Source organism: Carcharhinus amblyrhynchos, chromosome 1 (assembly GCF_965287045.1).
Source record: "Carcharhinus amblyrhynchos chromosome 1, sCarAmb.v2.hapA, whole genome shotgun sequence".
Lineage (NCBI taxonomy): Eukaryota > Metazoa > Chordata > Chondrichthyes > Carcharhiniformes > Carcharhinidae > Carcharhinus > Carcharhinus amblyrhynchos.
The window spans coordinates 73,143,435-73,170,866 of NC_137324.1; the positions used below are offsets into that span (position 1 = coordinate 73,143,435).

At 42.0% G+C, this 27,432-nt stretch overlaps 1 protein-coding gene across 7 annotated transcripts in view; it reads left to right on the forward strand.

Moving 5' to 3' along the window:
* The window catches only part of mtus1b (microtubule associated tumor suppressor 1b), a 144,097-nt gene that overhangs the window by 56,227 nt on the left and 60,438 nt on the right, over positions 1-27,432 (forward strand). For 5 of the 7 annotated variants that reach the window (XR_013886460.1, XM_080186903.1, XM_080186887.1 and 2 more), the window contains exons 4-6: positions 9,549-9,752; positions 12,355-12,489; positions 13,543-13,635. Coding sequence is in view for 6 of the 7 variants with exons in the window: in XM_080186903.1 (XP_080043029.1) it covers positions 9,549-9,752; positions 12,355-12,489; positions 13,543-13,635 (432 nt within the window). In the remaining variant the exon portion in view is untranslated. Of the gene's footprint in view, positions 1-8,916; positions 9,753-10,821; positions 11,088-12,354; positions 12,490-13,542; positions 13,636-27,432 lie in introns of those variants that run through there. The other 2 variants (XM_080186924.1, XM_080186932.1) reach the window with 2 other exon arrangements.

The following is a 27,432-nucleotide window of genomic DNA, read 5'->3' on the forward strand; positions in this document are numbered from 1 at the left end:
GGCCATAGAATAGTAAGAAATCTCTCAACACCAGGTTAAAGTCCAACAGGTGAGACTTCTTACTGTGTTTACCCCAGTCCAACACCAGCATCCCCACATCTTGGCCACAGAAGACAGAGGGTAGCAGTGGAAGGATGTTTTTCTGAATGGAAGTCTGTAACAAATGGCAGGAATCAGTGTTGGGACCTCTGTAATACATGCAAATGATTTGGAAGAAAATGTAGCTGGTCTGATTAGCAAGTTTGCAGATGATACTGAGATTGCTGGAGTTGTGGGTAGTGATGAAGATCGTCAGGATACAGGTTGAGATTGAATTTAATCTGGACAAATGCAAGGTGATGCATTTTGGTAGATCCAATTAAGGTGGGAGCTGTAAATAATGGCAGAATTAGCTGGAGCATAGACACCAGATCTGGGAGTACAGATCCACAGATTCTTAAAGGTGGCAACACAGGTGGAAAAAGTGACTTTTTAAAAAAAGCATATGGCATGCTTGCCTTCATCGGATGGGGCAAGAAGTATAAAAGTTGGCAAATTGTTATATAAAACATTGGCTAGACCACATTTTGGAATACTGTGTCCAATTCTGATTGCCACACTACCAGAAGGATGTGGAGGCTTTGAAGAAAAGGTTTGCCTGGTATGGAGGGTATTAGCTATGAGGAATGATTGAATAAACTGGGATTGTTCTCCCTGCAAAGATGGATACTGAGGGCTGACCTGAGAGAAGCTTATAAAATTGAGGGGCATATATAAGGTGAACAGTTGGAAGAACCAGACCAGAAATGATAATTACAAGGGGACACAAACCCAAGTAAAGTGTGACAGGAAAAACGGATGAGCTTAGGGCCTTGATGTTTGTGAGGAAGTTAGATGTGGTGGCTGTAACAGAGACGTGGTTACGAGAAGGGCAGGACTGGCAGCTGAATGTTCCTGGGTATAAGTGTTTTAGGTGTGACAGAGGAGGGTTGAAGAGAGCTGGTGGGGTGGCACTGTTAGTAAAGGAGAACATCACAGTAGTACAGAAGGAGGACAATATGGAAGAGATAGGGATTGAGTCACTGTGGGTGGAGTTGAGGAATAAAAAGGGAGAGATTACGATGCTAGGGGTATACTATAGGCCACCCAACAGCCTGAGGTCAGTGGAGGAAGGCATTTGCAGGGGCATTTTGGATAGGTGCAGGAAGAATAGGGTGGTTGTAGTGGGTGACTTTAATCTTCTGGGAGTGGATTGGAGGGGGCCTAGAGCTGGGGGTACGGAGGGAGAGGAGTTTGTAAAATGTGTTTTGGAAGGGTCTCTAGAGCAGTATGTAACTAGCCCGACTAGGGAAGGGGTTATACTGGATTTAGTGTTGGGTAATGAGCCGGGGCAGGTGGTTGAGGTAGAGGTAGGCGAACATGTGGCTAACAGTGACCACAAGTTCGTCAACTTGAGGATAAAAATGGAAAGGATGAGTGCTGGCTGAACAGGAGTGTGCTGAGCTGGGGAAAAGCGAGCTATAGCCAGATTAGGAGGGAGCTGCAGGACACTGATTGGGAGGGACTGTTAGCTGGCAAGTCCACGGTTGGCAAGTGGGAGGCTTTTAAGGGCAAAATGAAAATGTTGCAGGAGAGGTATGTTCCAGTTAAGCGGAAGGATGGGAAAGGTAGGATTAGAGAGCCATGGATTACAGGGGGTATCGAAGACTTCCTCGGGAAGAAGAGGGAGGTGTATGTTAGGTCGAAACAACTGGGTACGGAGAGTGCACTGGAGGAATGTAGAGAGAGTAGGAGGGAGCTAAAAAGGGGAATTAGAAGGGCGAAGAGAGGGCATGAAATGGCTTTGGCTGGTAGGATTAAGGAAAATCCAAAGGCATTTTATTCCTACATTGGGAGCAAGAGAGTAGTTAGAGGGAAAATTGGTCCTCTTAGGGACAAAAGTGGGGAGTTATGTGTTGAGTCGGAGGGAATGGGGGAGCTCCTGAATGAATGCTTTGCGTCGGTGTTCACGAAGGAGAGGGGTTCGGTGTCGTGCCATGTCTTGGAGGGAGCTGTGGATCAGTTGCAGGAAATATCTATTACGAGGGAGGAAGTGCTAGGGCTTTTAGGTAGCGTAAGGATGGATAAAGCTCCGGGGCCTGATGGTATTTATCCCAGGCTGCTTAGGGAGGTGAAAGATGAAATTGCTGGGCCTCTGGTGCAAATCTTTGTCTCTTCTTTGGACACCGGTGAGGTCCCAGAAGACTGGAGGGTAGCAAATGTGGTACCACTGTTTAAAAAAGGTAGTAGGGATAACCCTGGAAATTATAGACCGGTGAGTTTGACATCGGTGGTAGGGAAATTAATGGAAAAAATACTTAGGGGTAGGATGTATGAGCATTTGGAGTGTTGCGATCTGATTAGGGATACGCAACATGGCTTTGTTAGGGGGAGGTCTTGCCTTACGAATCTGGTAGAATTCTTTGAGGAGGTGACAAAAACGGTTGATGATGGGAGAGCCGTTAATGTCATCTATATGGATTTCAGTAAGGCGTTTGACAAAGTCCCTCATGGTAGGCTGGTAGAAAAGGTTAAGGCGCATGGGATACAAGGTCAGGTAGCTAGGTGGATTGAGAACTGGCTGGGCAATAGACAGAGGGTAGTTGTTGAGGGGACCTTTTCGGGCTGGAGGCCAGTGACCAGTGGTGTGCCGCAGGGCTCAGTACTGGGACCTCTCCTCTTTGTAGTATACATAAACGACTTGGAAGAGAGCGTAGGTGGTGTGATCAGCAAGTTTGCGGATGACACCAAGATGGCAGGGTTGGCGGATACTGAAGTGGAATGTCAGGTGATACAACAGGATATAGATTAGGCAGATAGGTGGCAGATGGAATTTAATCCTGACAAATGCGAGGTGATGCATTTTGGAAGGAATAATGCAGAGAGGAGCTATGTGATAAAAGGTAGACCAATTAGGAGTATAGAAATAGAGGGACCTGGGAGTGCAGGTTCACAAGTCTATGAAGGTTGTGACACAAGTGGAGAAGGTTGTGAGGAAAGCTTATGGAATGCTAGCCTTTATAGGAAGGGGTATAGAGTATAGGAGCTGCTGTCTAATGCTTCAGTTGTACAGAACGTTGGTTAGACCGCATTTGGAGTACTGCGTCCAGTTCTGGTCACCTTACTACCGGAAGGACGTGGAGACTCTGGAGAGGGTGCAGAGGAGGTTTACCAGGATGTTGCCTGGCATGGAGGGACTGGGTTACGAGGAAAGGTTGGAGAAACTGGGACTTTTCTCCTTGGAAAGACGGAGATTGAGGGGGGACATGATAGAGGTAATAAGATACTGAAAGGAATAGATAGAGTCAATAGTGAGAGACTGCTCCCTAGACTGGATACAATTACGAGAGGTCATGATCTAAGGGTGAGGGGGGAGAGGTATAATTTGGATGTGAGAGGAAGGTTCTTCACGCAGAGGGTCGTGGGGGTATGGAACGCGCTACTGAGTAGGGTGGCGGAGGCAGGAACGTTGGACTCGTCTAAGGTTCACTTAGACAGACACATGAGCGAAACGAGGATGGAGGGTTATAGTAGAGGGTATTAAATAAGGTCAGAGCCTCGGGAGACACCGGAAATGCAGACTTGTATGTTAACGTTTTTGTCTTTTTATTCCGCAGGTGGAGGTCCACCTTGTTGTCAAACGAGGGGCATGCACACGGTGGGTCGTGCGTGGGCTGCTCTTGGACGTTCCGGGAGTGGCCTAGTACTTCGTGTCGGTGTGTGTGCTTGATCCTGGACCAGTAGACGGGCGCCGCAACAGCTCAGTGACTAGCACTGCTAGCTGTGCAGATACATGGATTTGGGCCTGTGTCTGTGGGAGTTTGCGCATTCTCCCTGTGGTTGCGTGGGTTTCCTCCGGGCGCTCCGGTTTCCTCCCACACCCCAAAGATGTGCTCTTAGGCTGATTGGTTTACCAAATTGACACTATTCTCCCCTGAATCTGGCTAAGTTAGGGATTCCATTTGTAGACACGCAGGGTAGAATAGGTGTAGGGTGATGTGGTGGCGTGGGCTCGTTGGGCTGAAGGGCCTGTTTCCCGTGCTGGGTTGTTCTTTGTTCTTTGTAAAGGGGGAAAGATTCAGTAAAGATATGCAGGGGAAGTTTATTACTGAGTGGTGGGGGCTGAGAATGCACTGCCAGGTGAGGTGGTTGAGGCAGACACATGAGCAGCAATTAAGACTTACCTGGGTCGACAGATGAACAGGTGGGGAATAGAGATGCAGGCAGTTGTTTTAGATAGGACAATATGATCAGCACAGGTCTGGATGGCCTGTACATATGTTGTACTGTTTTTACATTTGTCTACATTACATTGTTTGAAAAATATTGAATGAGCTCAAAAGCACTTTGCAATATGGTGTCATCAATGCTGTTATGTAAGGGTAACACTCTTTGGACACATCTTGTTTCACTGCACCTCCACCCTGTCCCACATTTCTCAAACATCTGAACCAGATTTGTGCATTTCTGCCATTACTGTGGACCAAGATTTTGAAAAAAGACATGACTGCTGTACTGCAAAAATGCATCCAGGCAACCATCCATTGATATAAATGTATGGTATGGTCACTACTAACATGGAAGGCCAAACCTGATGTGGGGAAGTTAGAATTGAGGATCAATTTTGTCATGGAAGTCAGGACTGCCTGTACACAATTTTCGCTTCCCATGTAGCAATTGTTCTGCATTACAGACATGTGCAAGCTAATTACATTGCAGCTGATACAACTTAATTCCAAGTGTCTGCATTTGGCTAACAATCTATCATAGTTTTCAAATGAACAATTAATCTAGCATCAGTTGCTACTTGCAGAAATGTTCCAAACTGCCATCCTTTTTCCTGATGTGTGTCACTGCCTAGATTTTGGTACAGAGCATATTTCAACTTTTTGGATGATTTGGCTTCAATGGACAAAGTATTCGTTCCAGCTTTGGGTGTCTCACTTTTCAGAAGGATTTGAAGGCACTGGAGAGAGCAGAAAAGATTCATGACAATTGTTCCTAGAATGAGCTGCTTCAGTTATTTAGATTTAGCAGAGTTGTGACTTTTTTCCTTTAAAAATAACAGTGATTTGATGAAGATATTCAAAATCATAAGGGATTTGGTGATAGAGTAGATGGGGAGAAACGGTTTTGAGGGGTTTAAAGAAATTGGTGAAAAGAAGCAAGAGTGTTTGGAAAATCTTTTTTGCATGTGGTGAGGGTCTGAGATACTGCACCTGTATGCTTGAGGTGGGTTACATTTGTAGTATACAGACCATATTATACTTATTGGAAAAGGAACAAATGTGCATTGTTACAAGGAGAAGTTGGGGAAAATGGAAGTGTGTGAGTTGGTCATTTCGAGAGCCAGTGCAGACACGATTTGGAGCAATGCCTCCTATGTCATACTGATTTGTGATTTTTTTTTTTCCCTAAATTTTTTCCCTAAATTGTTTCCTCATCTAATTACTGAAAGGTCTAGCTTTTTTAGGTTGTGCTCCATGGGCTGGATTCTCTGTGGAGATGCTGGTGTTGGATTGGGGTAAACAGTGTCTTTATATGCCCTATTTGTGAACAGCACTCCCACTTTCCTGATGAAGGACCAGCACTCCTAAAAGCTAGTGGCTTGTGCTACCAAGTAAACTTTTTGGACTTTAACCTGGTGTTGAGACTTCTTACTGGCTTCTCTAACCAGTGGAAAAAGACTCTGTTCCCCTTAATATCTTGTATTTTGATCAAACCTCCCTTTGACTGTTTAAATTCAGGAATGCTATCGAAATTTATGTAACTTTGTATTATCAGACAAACATCATTCTTTTAAACCACCTCTCTGGTGTGGTGCCCAGAACTGCTCACAAACAAGTGTGGTCTAATATGGACTTCGTCAGAAAGAGAGGAACAAAGTGCATGACATTTGATTGCAATTAGGATGTTAATTAAATGTAACATTGCTTATTTCAAAGTCGACTGCATGTCCAATCATGCAGATACTGGAAATCCTAAAATACTCAACAGGCAGCGTTTGTGATACAGTCAATTGATCTGTTTTGATTAACGGTCAATGGCCTGAAACATTTAATTGTTTCTCTCCACATTGGAGTGTTTCAGCATTTTTCTGTTGCAGGTCCCTTGGTTTTGGGGATATTCTGCAAATATTATGACACATTTACCCCTAGTCTGAGTGAAAAGATAGATCTAGCAGAAGTGGCAGCACAGTGGTGTACAGTTGGGGGAATTGCCTTGGGATTTCTCAACAACACTGGATCCCAGGAAGTCTTAGGGCATCAAGTCAAACAACAACAAGGGGACCTCCTGCTGATTTTACCATTTAGAGACCCCCTCCCCCCTCAGCTGATGAATCAGTACTACTCTAATTTTGAGCACCACTTGGACGAAAAGCTGAGGGTGGTGTGGGTGCAGAATATGCTCCAGGTGCAGGATTTTGAGTAGTTCAGTAGCACCAGTAGTGACTAGGTTGGCTGAGTCCAAAAGGATATGACTGCTAGACTGGTTGAGTGAGAGAACCACCAAAGGGGAAAAAACATAACCTCATTGTTAGTAATCTGTCTGCCACAGTTTCATCTGTCCATGACCATCTTAGTGGAACTGATCAAGTCCTGTGGAGACAATCTAATGTTCACGTTGAGATGCCCTCCATCGTTATGTAGCAGTGCTGCTATTGAATAGCATAGATTTCAAACACATCTAGTAACCGACTGAGCTGCCATGAAGTGTTGTGGGCCAATGAGAATTGTGCTTTACCACAATCTGTAATATCATGGCCTGGCACTGGATCAACCCTAGTTAAATGAAGAATGAAGAGGGCGTGCCATGAGCAACACCAGTCATAGCAAAAAATGTCATTCTGGTGAAGATACAATACAGACAGCTTGCATATCGAACTGCAAGTGATGGGGAAAGCTAAACAATTCCACAACCAGTAGACTCTGACCGAAGTTGTGAGATCTTGCCATATAATTGTAAATGGCTTGGGTAATTGAAACTATGCACTAGAGGTGGAGACACAATGACACTGTGGTAAGCGCTGCTGCTTCACAGTATTAGGTATCTGGGTTCAATTCAGAAATTGGGTATCTGTGTGGAGCTTGCACTTTCTCCCTGTGTGGATGTCCTTCAGGTAATCCAGCTTCCTCCCAAGGTCCAAATATGTGCCTGTTAGGTGGATTGTGGTCAATGTGCAGGGTTAAGGGTATAGGGCAGGGGTGTACAACTAGGTAAATTGCTGTTTGAGGATTGGTGTGTGCTCAATGGGTTGAAAGGCCGTCTTCTGCACTATATGAATTCTATAGAAATATTACCAGCTTGATGGGGGAGATCAGTGCAATAGATAAGAAAGCTGGCTTATTTGAAGTGGTTTTCAGCTCTATGTTCATATGAAGAAAACTACTTAAGGTATTGGGTATGCACTGTCTTTAATCCTGGGAATGTTTAAAATGTCCTTGAGACATGCTTCAGAGCTTGCCAAACTGTTCTAGTATAGCTGCAATGCTGGCATTTAGCCTGCAATGTGGAAAATTTCCCATGTGTCCTGTATACAAAGGGCAAATCCCACCTGGCCAAAAAAAAAACAGAAGTTGGCTGTTTTGGATCTTTTTTGAGCCTGTCCCCTATTCATTTTGATCATGGCTGAGCATTTGAATTCAGTGTTCTGATTTCGCCACCACCACCCCATGCCCCACCCCTCCAGCAAATATCCCTTGATTTCTTTAGCCCCAAGAGCTATATCTAGTTACTACTTGAAGTGAAGATGCTGCCATTGGACTGGGTTGAGCGCAATAAGAAATCTCTCAACACGACCACTGATGAAGGAGCAGCACTCGAAGTTGATTCCAAATAAACTTGTTGGAGTTTAACCCAGTGTTGTGAAATTTCTTCTTGAAATCAGACAATGTTTTGACCTTAACTACATTCTTTTGGGAGTGAATTCCACACATTCACAACCATCTAGGTGAAGAAATTTCTCCTCACCTCCAGTTCTGAAAGGTTTACCCTTTATCCTCAAGCTATGGCCTCTAATTCTGGATTCCCCACCATTGAAACATTCTAACTGAATCTATCCTGTCTAACCCTCAGAATTTTAAAAGTTTCTGAGATCCCCTCTCATTCTTTAAACTCCAGTGGATATAATCCTAACCAATTTAGTCTCATGTGACAGACCTGCCATCCCAAAGTTTTTACCAGGCTGATTCACTGTATTCACTCTATTAGCAAGGACATCCATCCTCTGATAAGAATACCAAAACTGCATACAATACTCCAGGTGCAGCCTCATCAATGCTTTATACAATTGCAGCAAAAATCTCTACTTATCCTTTGCCTGTTGTACCTGTGCGCTCACCTTAGTGACTGATGCATGAGGACACCAAGGTCTTGCTGGGTATGTACCTCAATTTACACTCATTCGAGTAATCTGTCTTCCTATTACTTCAAATGAGAAGCAGGCAGATCCCATAACTGAGCTAATCGGGCACTCCCACTGGTGGTCAGGATAAAGAAAGCTAATGTTCATTGATTTAGTGAATGTGGCACTAAATTTGAGTGCCAAAACTAAGGTTTATCACAGCCAAAAATAAACTCTTGTTGCAATGGACAACTTGCACAAGCCCAAAGAGACTATTTTGGGGATGAGAATTTCCTAGCAGTTGAAGGTACTACCTTTGGAAATTTCCCAGCAAGGCTGAAAGTCTGGACCTGTTTGCATATCATTCTTTAGCTCCATTTGTGAATTACACTTCCATGGATGAACTTTGGGCTTAATCTTAAAGGGATAATACTTCTCCCTGAAATTGAGCAGTGTTGGCTCGCTGATGTTGGCTGACTGCCAGCAATGCTTGATAATCAACCCGTGCACTTGCTAGCTCAAGGAATAAGGACCACTTTAAAAATATTTATGCTTTTTCCTGGTAACAGGTTAGTTCGTTATAAAGCAAGTGGTTATCCAAACATTGTCAACGTGTATTTCTGATGTTGATTCAACTTTGGCAATTTTAAATGCAGTTTTTTTAGAGCTAGTACAAAACATCAGACTAAAAATGTTGCTGACAGGTAAAGACTTGTCCATTTGTAATGACAACTTTTTGAAATTAAATATATCTTTAAGTGAAGGGAAGATTGGGGGCAAAAAGGAAATTGACTTGCTATATTGACTTGAGATTTTAAACTTTATAGTGGGTAATATTTTTTAAATTGGGACTGGTGTTTATACTCCATTGAATAAAACTAATTATGCAAAGCTCACTGAGAAGTCATTGATATAGCGTGTGTTTATGCTATAGCTTCGTCAGAGCCAAACTGGTATGTTCTGGAAATATGCAGGGATGTTTTTAATGGGATTTGGCTAGGTCAGCAATTAATAGACCTTGAAGATGGTGTTAAGCTGCTTTATTGTTGGGCGTGGGAAAATTTTATGTACTTTTTTTGGACAATAACAACTTACCTAATTACTGCAGATGAGTCTTTTCAGCTGAGATGCAAGTTTTGCTTTTGCATGTTCAAATCAAAATGTAATGTTTCCTTATTTCTTACAGATAGACCAAAAAGTGCTTCTCTTAAATCAAATCCAAGAACTGCATCAGTGACAGCTGCTTTGAACTTGGGTGATAATGCAATAAAAAACACACCAGGTTCTAAGCTGCCTGTTCCAGCTTTAAGGTTACAAAGAGTCAATAGTTTGTCATCCGTCAGCAGTGGTGCGTCAGTTCCGAGTGTTCCGAACACTTATAATAATAAATGTAAGTGTCTACTTCATTCCATTTGTTGAAAGCCCATTGAAAAGCTATTAGTAGTGACTTGTTTTAGTCTTTAGTGAAGACTGTAGCACTTCAGATATTTATTTTGGACATAAGTGTGCTGGTTTCGTACTATGTTTAAAACCTGCATTCGTGCAAGATATGAATGTTTGCTGCCAAGGTGAATACGTGTTCTGCAGAGTTGTATTGTTCCATGTGTACATGGTGCAGATAGGCTGCCAACTGTGATTGTGTATTCCTGGAGATTCATTCACATGACTTGCACCCGGGTACTCCAGCCATTACCCAATACATCCATCCTTGTGATGTACTGCCTTCCTGTGCCAATGGAAAATACTCCTATTATCCAATTGGATGGTGTTTGACTGTTAGCCAAACATCTCTTTCCCCCAACCCATTTTCAATTTTTTTTAGATCTGCTAAAGAGAAATGTTCAAATAATTGAAAACATTTTTACGTACCCCTTTTAAATTTTTTTTCCAGAATTATACATGGTAGTGTCCTGGACATTAATCGTATTTGCTCGGAGATTTCGGGCAAGTCGTTGAGGGTGGACAGCCCTCAATGCAGATGGCATTTGCTCATGCTGAAAACAGTGAATTTCAATGTCCTGACAGGCAGTCGGAATAAAATTCGTGTGCTTTCTTTTTGGTGCTGTTGTTGTGTCCATGTATCTGAATGTTAAAGTGCAGCATTCCACAGCAACCAACTCGGAACAAAGGCAGTCCAACAAAACAAGAATAATTCCTTTTTCTGTGGCGAGTGAATTGAAATATGTGCATTGGGGGTTGGGTGCGTGGGAAACACCATAATAACACTTCAAAAATTGAGGGTGTAATTTATACGAATTCCCAAACGTAAAAATTCGGTGTTGATCATGAACCCGAATGTAGTTTTGAAATGAAGCTTGGATTCTCTATGCCACTGCTTTGTTTCCTTTTGATTGGCCATCTCTTTGTGCGTGTGTGTGGCTGAAGCATAGGCGCAGATGCATGCTTAGCAAATTCGTTTATTTCCACTCTATTTCACTGGAGGGTCAGCGTAGGAAATGGCAGCATGAGCAAGGGTGAGATGTTACTACTTCGCCTGCTTGATTCTGGACCATTTCAATGACTGTACCAGGAGGACTCCGAAGCTGCACCCACACCACTTTCTCCCCCCGTATTTTCACCAATTCTACTCTTGTGCCACCAAACACTTCGGGAAGTCGCAGTGATGTCATGTTTGTGACCTTTCTATTAATTGGATCGTATAGTTTTTGTATTGTTCCTTTGTTGGCAGTCTTCATCGGGCGGCATAAATATCAGCAATTAAGAAGTAAGTCATCAACGTGTGTTCGGGAAAAGCTGTTTGTTTGTCGGAGAATGCTGCTTTGGTCCAGTTGCTGGTGTTTAAATTATTTAAGAATTGCGAATTTTTCTTGAGCTTAAGATCTATAGTTGAGGATTTCGCTGTTTTAAGGCAAGGGGAATGGTAGCACAAAGGCATTTTGCGTGATGGTGGAACAGCATCACTATAGAAACAAGTGGACTCCTCTGGGACCGTTTCGTGCTGTGATCTCTAATTACGAATGCATAACAAATCTAGAGGCAGTTAAGCAAATGTTGCAGTTGGTGGTTATCCTATTTAACAAAGCAAAATTGTTTTTGGAAGTGAAATGACTATATTAAATACAAAACCACCCTTCCCGATTAAATGCGATGTTATTCGATAGTGAAGCTCCCACATTTTTAAAAAAAACACAGGCTTACTATGTCAATGGTGAGCGCTCGTTCTGAGAAGGGGAGGTACTTACAGTCGATCGGTTGTTCTTGGAAATTTAATGTGCTGCCAACCAAGCTGACGTCCTGCTGCTACTACGTCATGTGCCTTAAACCTTACAACTGCGTCCATTTGTAGAATGATGGCTTCGGAATGGACGTCGCTGTCTAAAATGAAAATCTTGTGCTTCACAAATACAAATCCGTTAACAAAGCTTATTTTCTACGCCAGTAAATACTTGACGGTCTTGCCTGAAATTGCACATTTTTGCAAATGTAGGTGTTTCCATAAGTTTACATCAATTCAAATTATATGTGGTTGTGAAATATCATAGTTAATAAATTACATGAGGCAACATGGACAAACTTGGTGGTTCAGTGGAAGCTCCTGTTTGAACAGAGAAGGACGCAGACCTGTCCAGTGTTAATTGCTTCCAGGTGTTGCCCCATTGCAGAAATATTAATCTGATCCCAGTCACTTGCAATTTACTTGAACAGCAGTGGATGGATCACTGCTACAGGTGGTAACTGCTGCTAATTTAAGATTGAGTTTGCAAAGTGGTAGTGACAGCTATGGGTCATTTTAGTGTCATATTTGAGATTTATGGGAACCCAAAGTTCTTGCACTTTGTTTTCAGACACTCCTTTTAATTACAGATTTATTAAATATGACACAACTGCTCTGGGAAAAGCACAAAGCCTCATTGCCATCTGAGGATTGACAATTTGTCTGTAGCACATTGTACACTCCCATCCTCCGATTTACTTGTGTTACGCAATTTACAGCAGTTGGTTGCTAAAGCAAAATATAAACCTTTTTTCAGCTGCAGTTGCTTCACCGAATCGGGGAGATGGTCCTAGGAAAGGTGTGCTCTCCACAAGCTCTCGCATTATTCAAAAAACATCTGTAAAGTCATTGCAGAAAAATAAGGTGGTTTCTGTGAAGACCCCATGCAGAGGTAGGTATTCTGCTTAAACATGTAGTAGGAAAGTAAACTTGTTTTAATTCACAAGGTGTCAAATGTTTAAGCATTTTTGATAGTATTTGAGTTCCTATTGGTTTATGGAAGTGACATCCATGCACCCAGTTTTGTTACTGGGAAGGTTACTCAATAGTCCAAGGGAACTATCATTACTTGCTGTTCTCCAAAGAACCTCTTTAACCATTAATTTGCAAAACAGAAGGTGAGCAGGTGACTTGGTCTGTGAGTAGTTAAATACAAGTACGTAAAGAATTGAGATTTGACCTTTTTAAAATTGGTGCAATGGAGAAGGTTTTTAATCTTTTCACTAAATTTAAACTTTCTGGGCTTCAGCATCCAAACCTGGGCTAATTCCCAAGCGTATGTATGCACATAATATCCCAAAATGAAGCAGCCTTTTCTTGCCCTCATCCCAAGGTGAGGGCAAGAAACGGGTTGACCTTTTGATTTTGATGCAAAAAAAGTGTAGATTGGGTAAGGCTTAGTATGAGCTTGATTTTTGGTTTCTGGGTTACGTCAAGTATTTCTGTTTAATCAAGCAGTGTTCCATAATTGTGCATAAGTTTGCATTTGAGGAACCCTGTTTTGGAGGTTCAGTTATGAGTGGTTTCATTGGTAGCCATCCAGTGCTAGCAATACCACCTTTTAGCTATCTGGCAGCAATTTGGGTTGTTGGCTCTCCTGTTCAGATCTTAATTCAACTTAAACATTTATTTACACCCCCAGATGCATGCTATTATGCATTCATATCAAAACCATGACTTTTTCTGGGGTGTAGTGGGGATGGGGAAGAAGTCTTGAAATGTTGCTGCCACTATACACACGAGCATTGTTTCTGTATTGCTCCAAAATGGCGTGTTTACCACTAAAAGGCCAATCTGCACTTTTTAAATTCAAAAAGTTCATTTCCTGCACTAAGCCACAACCTCAAGGCTTTCATGCAAAGTTTAGTTTTGGAAGATGCCCAAACCTTAAGGGGGTCCTGGACTCATGTTTACTAGGCTTAATTTTATGTTCTTTTTTTCTTAGGAGTGAACAGAAATGCCTCCACTTCAAGTCAGTGCGCCTCAGGTTCAGCTCCAAGACCTGCAAGACAATTGAGCACTTCACACAATTTGAAAAGTAAATTCATTTTTCTAATTTTGTTTAATTGGCTAGACTTATTGATCTCCCATACCTGAAAAGGCAAGTTGGGGATTGAACGTTTCCTGTTTGATTTGTTGACTTTCTCATTTGTATTTCTGACAGTTTGCTTCAATGCATGCCCTGTTACTGCGGCCCAGAAAAATCAAGTTGGATGAGATTGCTTTAAAGTGAGAATTGCAGAACAGAATAGATGTTAACTGTTAGTAATGCAAACAATTTCTAACTTCAAAAATCCAATGCATGTAATGCCCTCAAACTGCTAGCTAAATGTTGAAAAAATTGTTGACCTAAGTTCTCGACTGTCAAATCAATAGTACATGTTTTACAAATGGAAAAATTTAGACTGCTTTTCAGAATAAATCTAAACCCCTGCTGTAATATAATCTCCCTGTCCCAATGCAAGTGTTTAGCTTTTAATTTTGCATAGTAAACTTGCACAAAGTAAGAACTGGGTTGGAAAGCTTGTTTTGTTACTTTGTCTTCCATTTATTCTGCATTTAGTGTAAATGTAAATTTGGGTAAAATGACCATACTGCTTGATTCCTGGTTGTGTTAGCTGCCCCATTTTAAAGGTGTAAGCTTCTGAAAGGAGGTAGTCATGATGTGGAGTTGCTGGCATTGGACTAGGGTAGGCACGGTAAGCAGTCTCTCGACAACAGGTTTATTTGGTAGCTTGAGCTTTCGGAATGTTGCCCCTTCATCAGATCAGTGAACAGCTGAAGGGGCAATGCTCTGAAAACTCATGCTACCAAATAAACTTGTTGGACTTTAACCTGGTGTTGAGACTATTTACTGTGCCTTCTGAAAGGATCGCATGACCTGGTGCCCAGAGCTGGGGCTTCACTCCAACTTGTCTGGGCTTTAGATGCAATGCATTGGGCTAGAATTTACTGCAGCCAGCCATCTGCTATTGCATAGATTGCTCCAGTGCCATTTAGCTTGTATGTACATCAATATTTGGTGAACAGATAATATAGCGCAAACATGAGAACCATCCAGTTATCTCCTTTTAACCAGCGAAACTGATTTGAAAGTAAATATAGGTAATTTCACTCTTTTAACCGTTATTTATTAGTGTCACAAGTAGGCTTGTGTTAGTATTACATAAGAACATAAGAAATAGGAGCAGGAGTAGGCCATCTAGCCCTTCGAGCCTGCCCCGCCATTCAATAAGATCATGGCTGATCTGTTATGGCTCAGTTCCGCTTTCCCGCCCTCTCCCCATAACCCTTAATCCCCTCTCTTATCAAGAACCCATCAACCCGCGTCTTAAAAATATTTAGCGAGGCAGCCTCCACCACTTCAACGGGCAGAGAATTCCAGAGATTCACCACCCTTTGAGTGAAGAAGTTCCTCCTCAACTCCATTCTAAACCGCCTCCCCTTTATCTTGAGGCTGTGCCCCCTAGTCCTACTGTCTTTTTTGAGCGGGAAGAGTCTCTCCACCTCTATCCTATCCATCCCATTCATCATCTTATACGTCTCAATGAGATCTCCCCTCATTCTTCTAAACTCTAACGAGTGCAAGCCTAGTTTATTCAGCCTCTCCTCATAGCTCAATCCCCTCAACTCCGGTATCAGCCTAGTAAACCTCCTCTGCACTCCCTCCAGGGCCAAAATATCCTTTGCAATGAAGTTACTGTGAAAAATCCCCTGGTTGCCATACTGGGTGCACTGAGGGAAAGTTCAAAGTTGAACATGACCAATGTGCCTAACCAGCATGTCTTTCAAACTATGGGAGGAAACCACAGACACGGAGGATGTGCAGAGTCTGCACACAGTGATCCAAGCTGGGAATCAAACCTAGGTCCCTGGTTCTGAGGGAGCAGTGCAAACCACTGTCATGTCATCTAATTGCAAGAAGGGAAGATAGTTTGGATTGAGTTGAAAGGCATGAAAAGACATTTGTAAAAGTTATTCTTGGGTCTCAAATATGTTGATTTGACTGTCATTAGCATTTTACCATCTATTTAAGTGTGGTTGAGGCATTAAACTAGCTGCAGGTGAATGTAAAGATCTTGTCACACCAAAGCATTTCTCCAGGCGATCTGGTTGATATATGCCTTTTTGAACAAGGCACATGAAAGTCACTTATCTGATGCATTTCCATGCTGTTGCAGCCATATATGGCTAAGTTACAAGTGGTTGCACTTCACAAGCACTTAATATGTTGTAGTTCTGTAGGATGTGCCAAGTTTTGTGAAAGGCAACACAAATGCAAGACTCTTGCTTCTTGTCACTCCTACCCAGGGGTTTGGGAGACTCAAGGCCTTCAGTTGAAAGTGTTTTACCAGAAAAATGCAAGGGATAACTTTGATTTATAGGGCAGAGGAGATTTGATTGTAGTGTTTAGAATGGGTTTTGCAGAGTAATGAGGGAAACAGTTTGTAATTGGATTTAGTCTTGGCAAAAGAACATAAGATGATATCGAACACTTTTTTAACTGAGCAAGTTCTTTTGCAATGCACTGACTTCTGTTTCATCTCTAAGGTGAATATGTCCTTGTTCTCCATCTGGGGTGTTTCGCTGGGTTTCATTTGAGTATTTAGGTGACTGGGACTACTGATTTGTGCATGGAAAGCTCTAACATATGAGGATACTGCAGAAGATTGAGTTTTGGACAACATGCTATCTCAGGCTTCCCCCTCATTGTGCTTTCTCCTTGAATCTTATAGGTGCTTATTTTCAAAGGCGTCCACACTTATTATTTGCCCCACCTTGGTTGTGGCTATATCTAGAAGGGATGAACACTTGGGTTCTCACCTAGCTGGCATTCCAAGAATCTGATACTTTTCCTGCCATCTCTATCAGAAGCTTTGGAAGACTGCACAAGTGAAGTGGTTCAGCAGATAATAACAGTCCTAAGAGAAAGCAGTGAGCAGAACTTGTAGATTGCTACCTGAAAGACTGGTGAAAACAGATTTGATTTCCCAGAAATCAGTTGGGAAAATACTTGAAGCGGGGGCAAAGAAATGACGGCTTAATGCTGTCAGCATTGAATGCATTGCCTAAAAGTGCAGTAGTATTATGGGAAAAGATCAGATGAGTGGATTAATTGGAGAGATCAAACTAGTGCATATACGATTAGCTAAAATGGTATTCAGTGTGTTTGATTCTAGGACCTCTTCCATTCTAGAAGTTCATGTGGTGTGTGCTGTTTTCCATTAGTACCCATTATGAAGTGCTCAAAGTACTGACTTGCCCTTAAGAATTCTTTTGCTTAAAAGCAAAATACTGCAGATGCTGGAACTGAAACTAAAAGAGAAAACACTGAAAAATCTCAGCAGGTGTGGCAGCATCTAAGGGGAGTAAAAAACCTCACATTTTGAGTCCGGATGGTCATCAAACCTGACCATCTGGACTTGAATTGTCAGCTCTTTTCTCTCCTTGGAGATGCTGCCAGACCTGAGATTTTTCCAGTGTATTCATTTTTAGTTTCAGACATCTTTTGCTGCTTTGATCAGCAATCCAGGTGCACCGTTACACTGTCTGACAATAAATGAATTGGATTGTTGAACTAAGTGTTTTGGCTTGATTGTCTATAGCAGTACACAAAATCTTTTTGCAATGACCTATGTAGTATGTGGTAACTCTATTGCTCTGTGTTAAATAGGACCTCATTGTGGATCCCAGTTATAATCATCCAACTGCCTAAACTTAATAGCGAATAAGGTTGAATTTATCCGAGATGTAGTCTTGCTTTTTGGGCAAGTAGATTTAAAATATGACTAGAAAAGTGATTATAATGCATGGACTGTTGCTCGACAAGGGTGGGTGACTTTTTTGAACTTATAGTAGTCATCTCCAATGAAGGTTGGTCTACATGCAACAGTCATCCTCCTAATTTGAGGTTTAACTGGGTGAGGTGTTTTTCTTGTGCTTATTTGCCAGGTGTGTCTGTATTTGAGAGGCAGTGTCACCAGTTAGATTTACTGTTCAGAAGTATTGAATTTGGATAGCTTGAATGTGTGCAGGATTTGTTAAAATTCCTGACTTGTGTTTTATCCTAAGGAGATTGAAATTATCTAAAACATCTAGAAGCTACACATTTGTCAAAATCCTTAGGCTAAAATGTCACTTTTCTGCTGAAAAATGAGAATGAAGGATCAGAAATTGTTCTGAGGAATCATTCACATGATTCTTAGTTCCCAGCAAGCGCCAACTGGTTTTTGTCTGCTACCATATGGTATAGCTGTGAACAATGCATGTTACTATCTTCACTTGAAGATGACTGCGACACTTGGAGGTAGATAATGAAGTATTTGTACTTTGGTTATAATCATGTATCTGTAGTGACTTCTTGTAAAATATGAAAGCGTATAATAGCTAATTTTGTGCACAAATTTTCTAAAATGCATTTCCTTATGGCCTTGCTCTCTGGAATTAGTCCAGTTTCCTCTTGATTTTTAAGCTTTTGTAGAGTTTTTCAATTGCTAAATCTAAAATTTTCATACATTTGCAACTTACTCTGCATGCAGGACACAGCTCTTACAAGGTGCTTTGCTGAGGTATGTTTTGAAATAGAAATGCCAAATGTCCGTTCAATCCATTTCTGGATTTGAAGAAAATTGCAACATAATTTTTAAAACAATTATGCAATATATCCCTCAAGGTTCTAAGTTGGAATTATACTGTTCTTGATGGGAGATGGACAAGGATATAGAGGTCTTAAATTTCAAAGTTTTTATAGGGTAAACTTGAAGTAAAACCTTGTCCCTAATTGCCCTCAAAAGTGATGGTAATCTACTCCCTGGAACAGCTGTAGTCCATGTGGTACAATGTGCTGGAAGGGAGGGAGTTCCAGCATTTCAAACCATTGGTAAAGGAATGGAGATCCAGTACCAAGTCAGGGTGATGAGAGACTTGGGGGAACTTTGAACAGAGGATGCACCCATGCAATTCTTGCTCTTGTTGCTCTGGCAAGTAGAGGTCATGAATTTAGATGCGAGTGACATGACACTGGGTTATAACTCAACAGGTTTATTTGAAATCACAGGTTTTCAGATCACGGCTCCTTCGTCAGGTAGTTTAGATGGTTCTTTTTGAAGGCTTGGAAAATGATTGCACATCAATAGATGCATATTGAGCGGTGATGTACTAAAAAGTGCCAATCAGATGGGTTGCTTTGTCGTGGATGGTGTCAAGCTTCTTGAGTGTTGTTGGAACTGCATTCATCCAAGCAAGTCAAGAGCATTCCTTCACAGTATGTAGATTCTGAAGGGGCTTTACAGGCTATGTTGTAACAGTTCTATTTAAAATGAGATCACTTTTAAACTCGAGATATCGAAGACCCAATTTGTTCAGTGCCTCATCAGAGGCCAGCTCTCTCATCCCAAGCACCAATGTACACTCCTGCCTCCAATGCAAATGTATCTCTAATGTAGAAGCCAAAAACTACACACTGTATTCCAAGTGTCACCTCAGTAAAACCCTGTGCACAGTTTTACTTCGGTCTTAATAAAGAAGATTGAAGTACAGGAACAATGTGACATTAGCCTGTTAATTGCTTCCAGCACCTGCATACTAATTGTGTCCCTTGTTAATGTTGATATTCAGAATGGCCTAGGTATATTAACCTTGCTGATGTTAGAGGTGAGTGTTGTAAAACCCCCAAAGGATAACATCATTCATTAGAATAATGAGGAAACGTACAACCCATTGAGGAAACAATCCAGTTGTGTAAACAATTGTTTGTTTTATAAAGTAAAAGAAAAAGCAGCTTAATATACATTGACACTTGGGTCCCTTAATAATTAAACATTTTACCTGAAATTACCCATTTCCAAAATCCACCCCCTTTCCCAAACAATATCCAATTTTTAGTAATAATTACCACAGACCAAGTCTCCTGTTTCAAAGAAGGCACAAAAATGTGTCAGAATATTTGCAATCTGCTATGGCTCTAAACGTTAGACAGAACAGGCTTCTGTTTGACTGGTGGATGAAAATCTAGCCTGCCTCTGGTCTGCTCCCTCAGTGAGGGTGCTAGCAGTTATATTAACTTTTCTTGGATATTCCACCCTGTGGATTGGACTGTCTACATGTCAAATTCATTGTCTTCAGAACTTATCATTTTGTATAGCCCCATTGAACTCTGAACAGTTTTTCTGACATGGCAATGTGCACCTTAATTTCTCCAGACGCCTGCTAATCTTACTGTAAGAAGTCTCAATGCCAGGTTATTTGGTAGCACAAGCTTTGAGTGCTGCTTTGAATGGACCACTCACCTGATGGAGCCGTGCTCGAAAGCTCACGCTATCAAATAAACCTGTTGGACTTTAACCTGGTGTTGTAAGACTTCTTACTGTGCCCACCCCAGTCCAACACTGGCATCTCCACATCAATCTTGTTACTGGGTAAATCATATCTCATTTTCCCTTGTTGCTGGTTTGTCACACTTTTGTCACTGTTTTCCTCTCAATGTTCAACTGTTAACCTTGACTCCCAAATGCTTAACGATACTTGGTCACTTTTAGATTTTATTCTTTTAAATAAAACTAAAATCACTCCCCTGCTCTACCTTCACTTTGCAAACTGAGGGAGGTTAAGAGTGAGCATTCTGATTAAGCTTGGAGACATAGCTTGGGTGAAAAAACTGAGCACTCAATATGGTTTGTAAATCGCTGAGACCCCAGCACTGAGCCTTGTGATATGCCTTTAGTCACAACCTCTTGACTTGAAAGTGCCTGTTGATCCCTGCCCTTTGTTTTTCATCCATTGACCAATCCTATAGTTGAAGTATTATCCCCCTCTTTTACGTAAGAACATAAGAAATAGGAGCAGGAGTAGGCCATCTGGCCCTTCGAGCCTGCCCCGCCATTCAATAAGATCATGGCTGATCTGTCGTGGCTCAGTTCCACTTTCCGGCCCTCTCCCCATAACCCTTAATCCCCTCTCTTATCAAAAACCCATCAACCTGCTTCTTGAAAATATTTAGCGAGGCAGCCTCCACCACTTCAATGGGTAGAGAATTCCAGAGATTCACCACCCTTTGAGTGAAGAAGTTCCTCCTCAACTCCGTTCTAAAACGCCCCCCCTTTATCTTGAGGCTGTGCCCCCTAGTCCTACTGTCTTTTTTCAGTGGGAAGAGTCTCTCCACCTCTATCCTATCCATCCCATTCATCATCTTATACGTCTCAATGAGATCTCCCCTCATTCTTCTAAACTCCAACGAGTACAAGCCTAGTTTATTCAGCCTCTCCTCATAGTTCAACCCCCTCAACTCCGGTATCAGCCTAGTAAACCTCCTCTGCACTCCCTCCAAGGCCAAAATATCTTTGCGCAGGTGCAGCACCCAAAACTGCACACAGTACTCCAGCTGCGGCTTGTGTCTCAAGTTTAGTATGCTTTTATTGAATGGGAAATCCGAGTACATTGCCTCAAGTTCCTCTTATCTACATGTTTCATCCTCAAATGTCTCAAATTACAGATGACATAACATAGAAGTAAATGGGCATGTGATGGACAAATGGCAGAACTGAAATGATCCTTCTGAGTTGAAGCTTGTGCAAAGCCATGTTTCAGGCTGCTTACAGTGCAACATGTGCAGCAAGCACAGCAACTGAAAGGACACGGGTTTTAATTTGTAGTTGTCCTTGATGAACTATTGAACCAGCTGGAGTGCCTTACCTGCCTTTTCTATATTGGCTGACCTATGTAGAGGATACTCAATGAAGGCTTTACAGCCTCTGACCTTCGGGTAAGCATTCTCCAAGGCGGCCTTCACAACACACGACAGCGCAGAGTCTCTGAGCAGAGACTGATAGCCAAGTTCCGCACACATGAGGACGGTCTCAACAGGGATCTTGGGTTCATGTCACACTATCTGTAACCCCCGTGACTTGCCTGGGTTTGCAAAACCTCACTTACTGTACTGTCTGGAGACAATACACATCTCTTTAAACTGTGATCAGTGCTCCTACCACTCACATTGTCAGCCACTTCAGGTCTTGAACAGCAGGTTAGGTATAAGGATTCGCATTTTAATCAGTAATCTCTAAACTGTCTGTGCTTTATATGCTCTGTCTGAGGCCAGAACTCTCCATTCACCTGACGAAGAGGGTAACCCCTCGAAAGCTTGTGAGAATATTATCAAATAAATAGGTTGGACTAAAACCTGGTGTTGTCAGACTTTTTACTGTGTTTACTATTTGACCCAGAGCTGGTGCTTTAAAATCAGTGCTTTCCTTCTAGGTAGTCTGAGTCCCACATGCCTGGAGCTACCTGATTTTGAGGAGCCAGGCACTTGCCTTCACACTACGGGGAGTCCTAAATGTAGGTGAAGCAGGGCATGAGTTTGGTTAGGAGAAGCTGTTTGAGACACTTACCATATGTGACTTTTGTGCATGAAGAGTATCTTGATTCTTCACTATCTCAATTCTGATTCCTGTTTTGCTAATGTATACTGGCAATTGATGTTAGACTAAGTGCTTGATCTTTTGCTGTTAGTGCATTCTCCCTCCTTTCTTGAATGTTGGTGTTCAATTTACTCCAATTTGCTGGGACCATCCTGGAATCTATGGAATTTTAAACCAAAAATCATAATTAGTCATCCCTTATTTTTAGTTTGGGATGTAAAGGTCATCACATCTAAGGACGTTCAGCTTAATGTCCTGATAACTCTTCTGCAAATTCCCTCGCTCTAATTGGCCTCTCTAGCCTCTTGATTACCACCTTTTTATTTCCAATGTATAATTTGCAACTTCATCTGTGAAGACACTTTGTTCAAATGTCTGTCATTTACTTACTCATTGCCCCCACTGAGAAATTGGCAAATGCTCTTAAAACCTGTCTTTATATTCTTTTAATCAACCTGCTAACTAAGCCATAAATATGAATTAATATTTTTGTTGCCACATCAGTGCACAAAGTACTTTTGAGGTTGGAATCTGGTGCGAAAGAAGATTTTTTTTTTCCAAACCTACTCTTTTAAAACATGAGAAAATTTGCAAAATTATAGATGAAGCAATTTGGTCTCCTTTTAAAAGCAGGCAATCTGAGCAGCAGTGTCATGTTCATACTTGCTGATCAATGATTCTGTTTTGAAGACCCAACCCTATTTTAAACTTAAACATTTTGGCACTTCATCAGACTTGTATAGACCTGTTACTTGTATAATAAAATGAGAAAGCAAATTCAGTATTTAACTTCAGATTTTGGGAGCCAAAAATTGTTGCTCCAAAAAGCTTTGATCTAGTTACTATGTTTGTTTTGTTAATGCTGTCAATTTGTGTAACTCTACTGTTAACACCCATTCAGTACTTTGGTGATCTTAGCAACCGCAATGTTGTTTTTGTATTGTGCCCAGCCTCCATCCTTGTGTTCACTGAAAACCAATTGCAATTTTATTTATGCTTCATTTCACAACTTGTCTATTGGTCCTGTTGTATAGCAGTGCAGCAGTTCAGTTTATTAAATAAGAATTCCATTTTTTTTTCACCTCCACCTCCAAAATGTTGCTATGGGTACTTGAGGAGTGGGTCTTGGCTATCTCGTCCTTTGTGTGGCCTTTATAGTCCTACTCGGATCCCCCCCCCTCACTTCCTCTTCCAGTATTTTAACTATATTGGTGCCATTTCCTGTTATCTTGAACTGCAAAATTTAATCTAGCTTGTTTGCAACTTCCACATTTGTTTTTCTTCCCTCTTCTTTAACTCAACCTTCCCTTTCTCTCCTCTCCATTTGTGAGGCTGAGAAAGCAAACAACTAATTTCATAAACACGATGACTTAAAACCTCAACTACCTGGAGCTAAAGATCTCACCCACCTCTTCACTAAGTGCTATTCTTTGTTTTTCTAACATTTTTGTATCTATTCTGATGCAACCTTCACACTATTGTTTCCAATGCAACAGCCTTTTTCCTCAACTGAAGAATACCCTCCATGCCCCCTACCATGTGGTTCACTGAAAGTCTGACCATTTCTGTTCTATCACTCCCATTTGTTTTCTTTCTATCCCATCCTCTCTCTCCAGAGCCACAATGGGGCTGGTTCAACCTTTCACTTCACCAGCCTCTGTAATGAAGAGATCATTGTCATTTCTTCTATCTCCAGTGTGATGTCACCAAACTAATCTGCTTTCACCCTGCCACTTTCCCCTTCAGGCAAACAAGACTATTCACTTTGATATACTGGTCAGCCTTTGGGCACCCTTCATTGCCATTGAAAGTATTGTTGAGCAGTTGCCTTGAGCCACTTCACTCCATAGTGCTGCAAGGGTGGAAGCTCAAGGGCTTTGACCCAGCAACAGTGAAGAAAAGGTGAGAGATTTCCATGTCATGGTAATGAACTGCCTTGGAGGGGAGCTTCAGGTGGCGGTGTTCCCATGTGTCTGCTGCACCCTTGTCCCCCTCGTTCAGAGTGGTTGAGAGTTTGGAAGGTGCTGTATAAGGAATGTAGATGAGTTCTTGCAATGCATCTTGTAATAAAGAACAATACAACACAGGAACAGGCCCTTTGGCCCTCCAAGCCTGCGCTGCTCATGTGCCCAACTAGATCATTTGTTTATATCCTTCTATTTCTAGTCTGTTCATATGGCTATCTAGATGGTCTTAAATGGTCCCAGAGTGTCTGCCTCAACCACCTTGCTTGGCAGTGCATTCCAGGCCCCCAACACCCTATGCGTAAAATTTGTCCCCTTGACATCCTGTGTTAAACCTTGCCCCCCTCACCTTGAACTTATGATCTCTTGTGTTCGTCACCTCTGATCTGGGAAAAAGCTTCCCACTGTTCACCCTATCTATACCCTTCATAATTTTATACACCTCTTAAGTTGCCCCCTTCATCCTCTCTCTCTCCAGAGAGGAGAACCCCATGGCACACCATTCACACTGCACCAATAACGGGTTGCTTTGTCCTGGATGGTGACAGGCTTCCTGTTTTGGAACTGCACTCATTCAGATAAGTGGCAAGTATTTCATCATGCCCCTTACTTGTGCCGAATAGATAGTGGACAGTCTTAAGAAGTTGGGACATGAGTTGCTCTTTGCAGGATTCCTAGCCTCTGACTTGCTTGAACTACAGTATTTGAACAGTTAGTTCAGTTTCTGATCAATGCTAACCATCCATGGTGGTGGTAGCAGGGAATTCAGCATTAGTGATGGCATTGAATGTCACAAGGATGTTCCGTTTCTCTTGGAGATGATCATTGGCAGTTCTGTAGTATGATTGTTACTTGCTACTTACAGCCCAACTTTGAATACTGTCCACATCTTGTTGCATATTTACATGGACTGCTTCAGTATCTGTTGCAAATAGCACTGAATATTTATTACATGTGAACACATGAATTAGGGACCCGAGTAGGCCATTTAGTCCTTTTGTGCCTGCTCAATAAAATCATGGCCAAGCTGATTATAAGCCCTTACTCGGATGCTTAAGGATATTTCTCCCATGTTGTCATGCCCCTTCGAAATCTTTGTTGTTATAAGATCAGATCTTATTCTTCTAAATTCATGGATCCACACCCAGCTTGCCCAATCTTTCCTCGCCAATGCTTCCCAGGTATTAGTTGATATCCCCTCTGATGCATTTATGCCATTTCTTAAACAAGAACAAAACTGTACACAGTACTCCAGATATGGTCTGATGAATGCCTTGTACAACTACAACAAAACATCCCAACTTCCATTTCCCTTGTAATAAAATTCTGTTTGCCTTCCTGATCCCCCTCTGATTGTGCTTTCAGCATTTCTTAATGGTGGGAAGATCATTAAGGCAGCTGCTGATTTGTTGGGCCTTGGACACGACTCTGAAGAACTCTGCTATGGTGTGCTGAGACTGAGATTGACCTTAAACAGCCACACCCCACTTCCTTTGCCAGGTGTGACTTCAGGTTTTTCTTGATTCCTCTTTGTCACCAGGTATGATGTGGCACACTGCCACACTATTGAATACTGCCGTGGATGTCAAGTCTGACAACACCAGGTTTTAGTCCAACCTATTTATTTGATAATATACTATAAATAGGTTGGACTAAAACCTGGTGTTGTCAGACTTTTTACTGTGTTTACGCCAGTCCAACGCCGGCATACCCACATCGTGGATGTCAAGGGCAGCCACGCTTATTAACTTGAGTTCAGCAGCCCTTGTCCATATTTAGGCCAAGGTTGGAATAAGATCTAGAGCCAAGTGGCACTGAGTGTCAGTGAGCAGATTATTGCTGAGTAAGTACCACATGATAGCACAGACACTATCTTTCTATCACTTTGATCCAGAATAGGGAAGTAATTGGCTGGGTTGGATTTGACCAGCTTTGTAGACCAGACTTACCTGGACAATTTTCCACGTACGTGTCACTGTTGTGGCTGTACTGGAGCAGCTTGGCTAAGGGTGTCCTGGAGCACAATTACTGTTGCTGAAATTTTGTCTTTGCATTCTCCAGTGCCTTGTAAAGAAATAGTTGAAGATCTATGATACTGGGAGCCTCAAGCTGAGCTGGATCATCCATTTGGCACTTCTGGCTAAAAAATGTTTCAAATGCTTCAGCACTGTACAGGCGCTGTCATAATTGAGGATGGAGAGATTTGTAAAGTTACTGCCCTGCATTAGTTGTATTGTCTGGGATATTGTAGGACATCAGAGCTTGAATCTGATCCACTGGTTGTAGGATTACTCAACTGTCTCTCTCATTGCTTTTGCTTATGGTATGCCAGTAGTCCTGTGATGTAGTTTCACTAGGTGAAGACTTGCTTTTAGGTATGATTGGTGCTGCCCTTGGCATGGCCTGCTGGACCCTTGATTGAACTCTTGGCTTAATGGTTATTATAGTGCGGACAGTGGTGAGTCATGAGGTTACAGATGGTTCAGTTCAATACTGCTTCTCATGGTGTACCGTACTTCATGGATGTCCAGTTTTGTATTGTTTGGTTTTGAAATCTATTCCATTTCGCATGGTATAGTGCCACACACAATGGAGGGTGTCTTTAAGGTGGAGTCGGGACTTAATTTCTAAGGGCTGTGCAGTGGTCACCCCTGCCAATGTTGTCATGGATACCTGCATCCACAATTCTTTCAGTTTTGACACAAGCCCACAGATATTAGTAAGGGGGATTTTGCAGGGTTTGCTGTTGTCTCAGTGCCTAGGTCAGCGGCCAATCTAGCTTGGTTTTATACTTGGCCATTGCCAATGGTAGTTAGAGTCTGTGTGTCTGGAGTCGCGGGTAGGCCAGACCAGACCAGAAGAGGATATTCATGAACTGGATGGGCTTTTGTGACAATTAATTCATGGCCACCATTAAACTAGTTTTAATGGTCCACAGTGCAATATTCTGCTAATTGATCCCAGTGCTTTGTACGAGAACTGCGGCTTCTGTTGACTGGAACTTTCCTTCCACTTCTGCATTGGCACTGGTTATTTCTGTTGGCCAATATCTCTACAGATGTCATTGGGAATTGTCACTGACGTCATGGTCTCCTGGACACTCCAAGGATCCTAGTGGAGTTTACCAGAACATTTTTCTTTAATTAGTCCAAAGGAATTTTTTGTCTTTTCTGGAGTATTGCCTAATTCATACAGATAGGGAGGAGCAGCAAGAGAATGTTTTAAGATCATATTAGGTTGCCCTTAATGCCCTTTTTATGCTTATTCTTCTGGTACCGGTACCAGTACCAACATGTGTTTTTTGAGGCAGACAGCAGGTTGTTTGCTTATTTGGAAATTTGAACTTGGTTGATAACAAACTGAAGACGAAAGCTGGGCTAGTTGAGAGGTAAAAAGGCAGTTTCCAATTTTGCAATAGTGTTGCTCCTTTTTGATTTGAGGGAAGAATCAGGA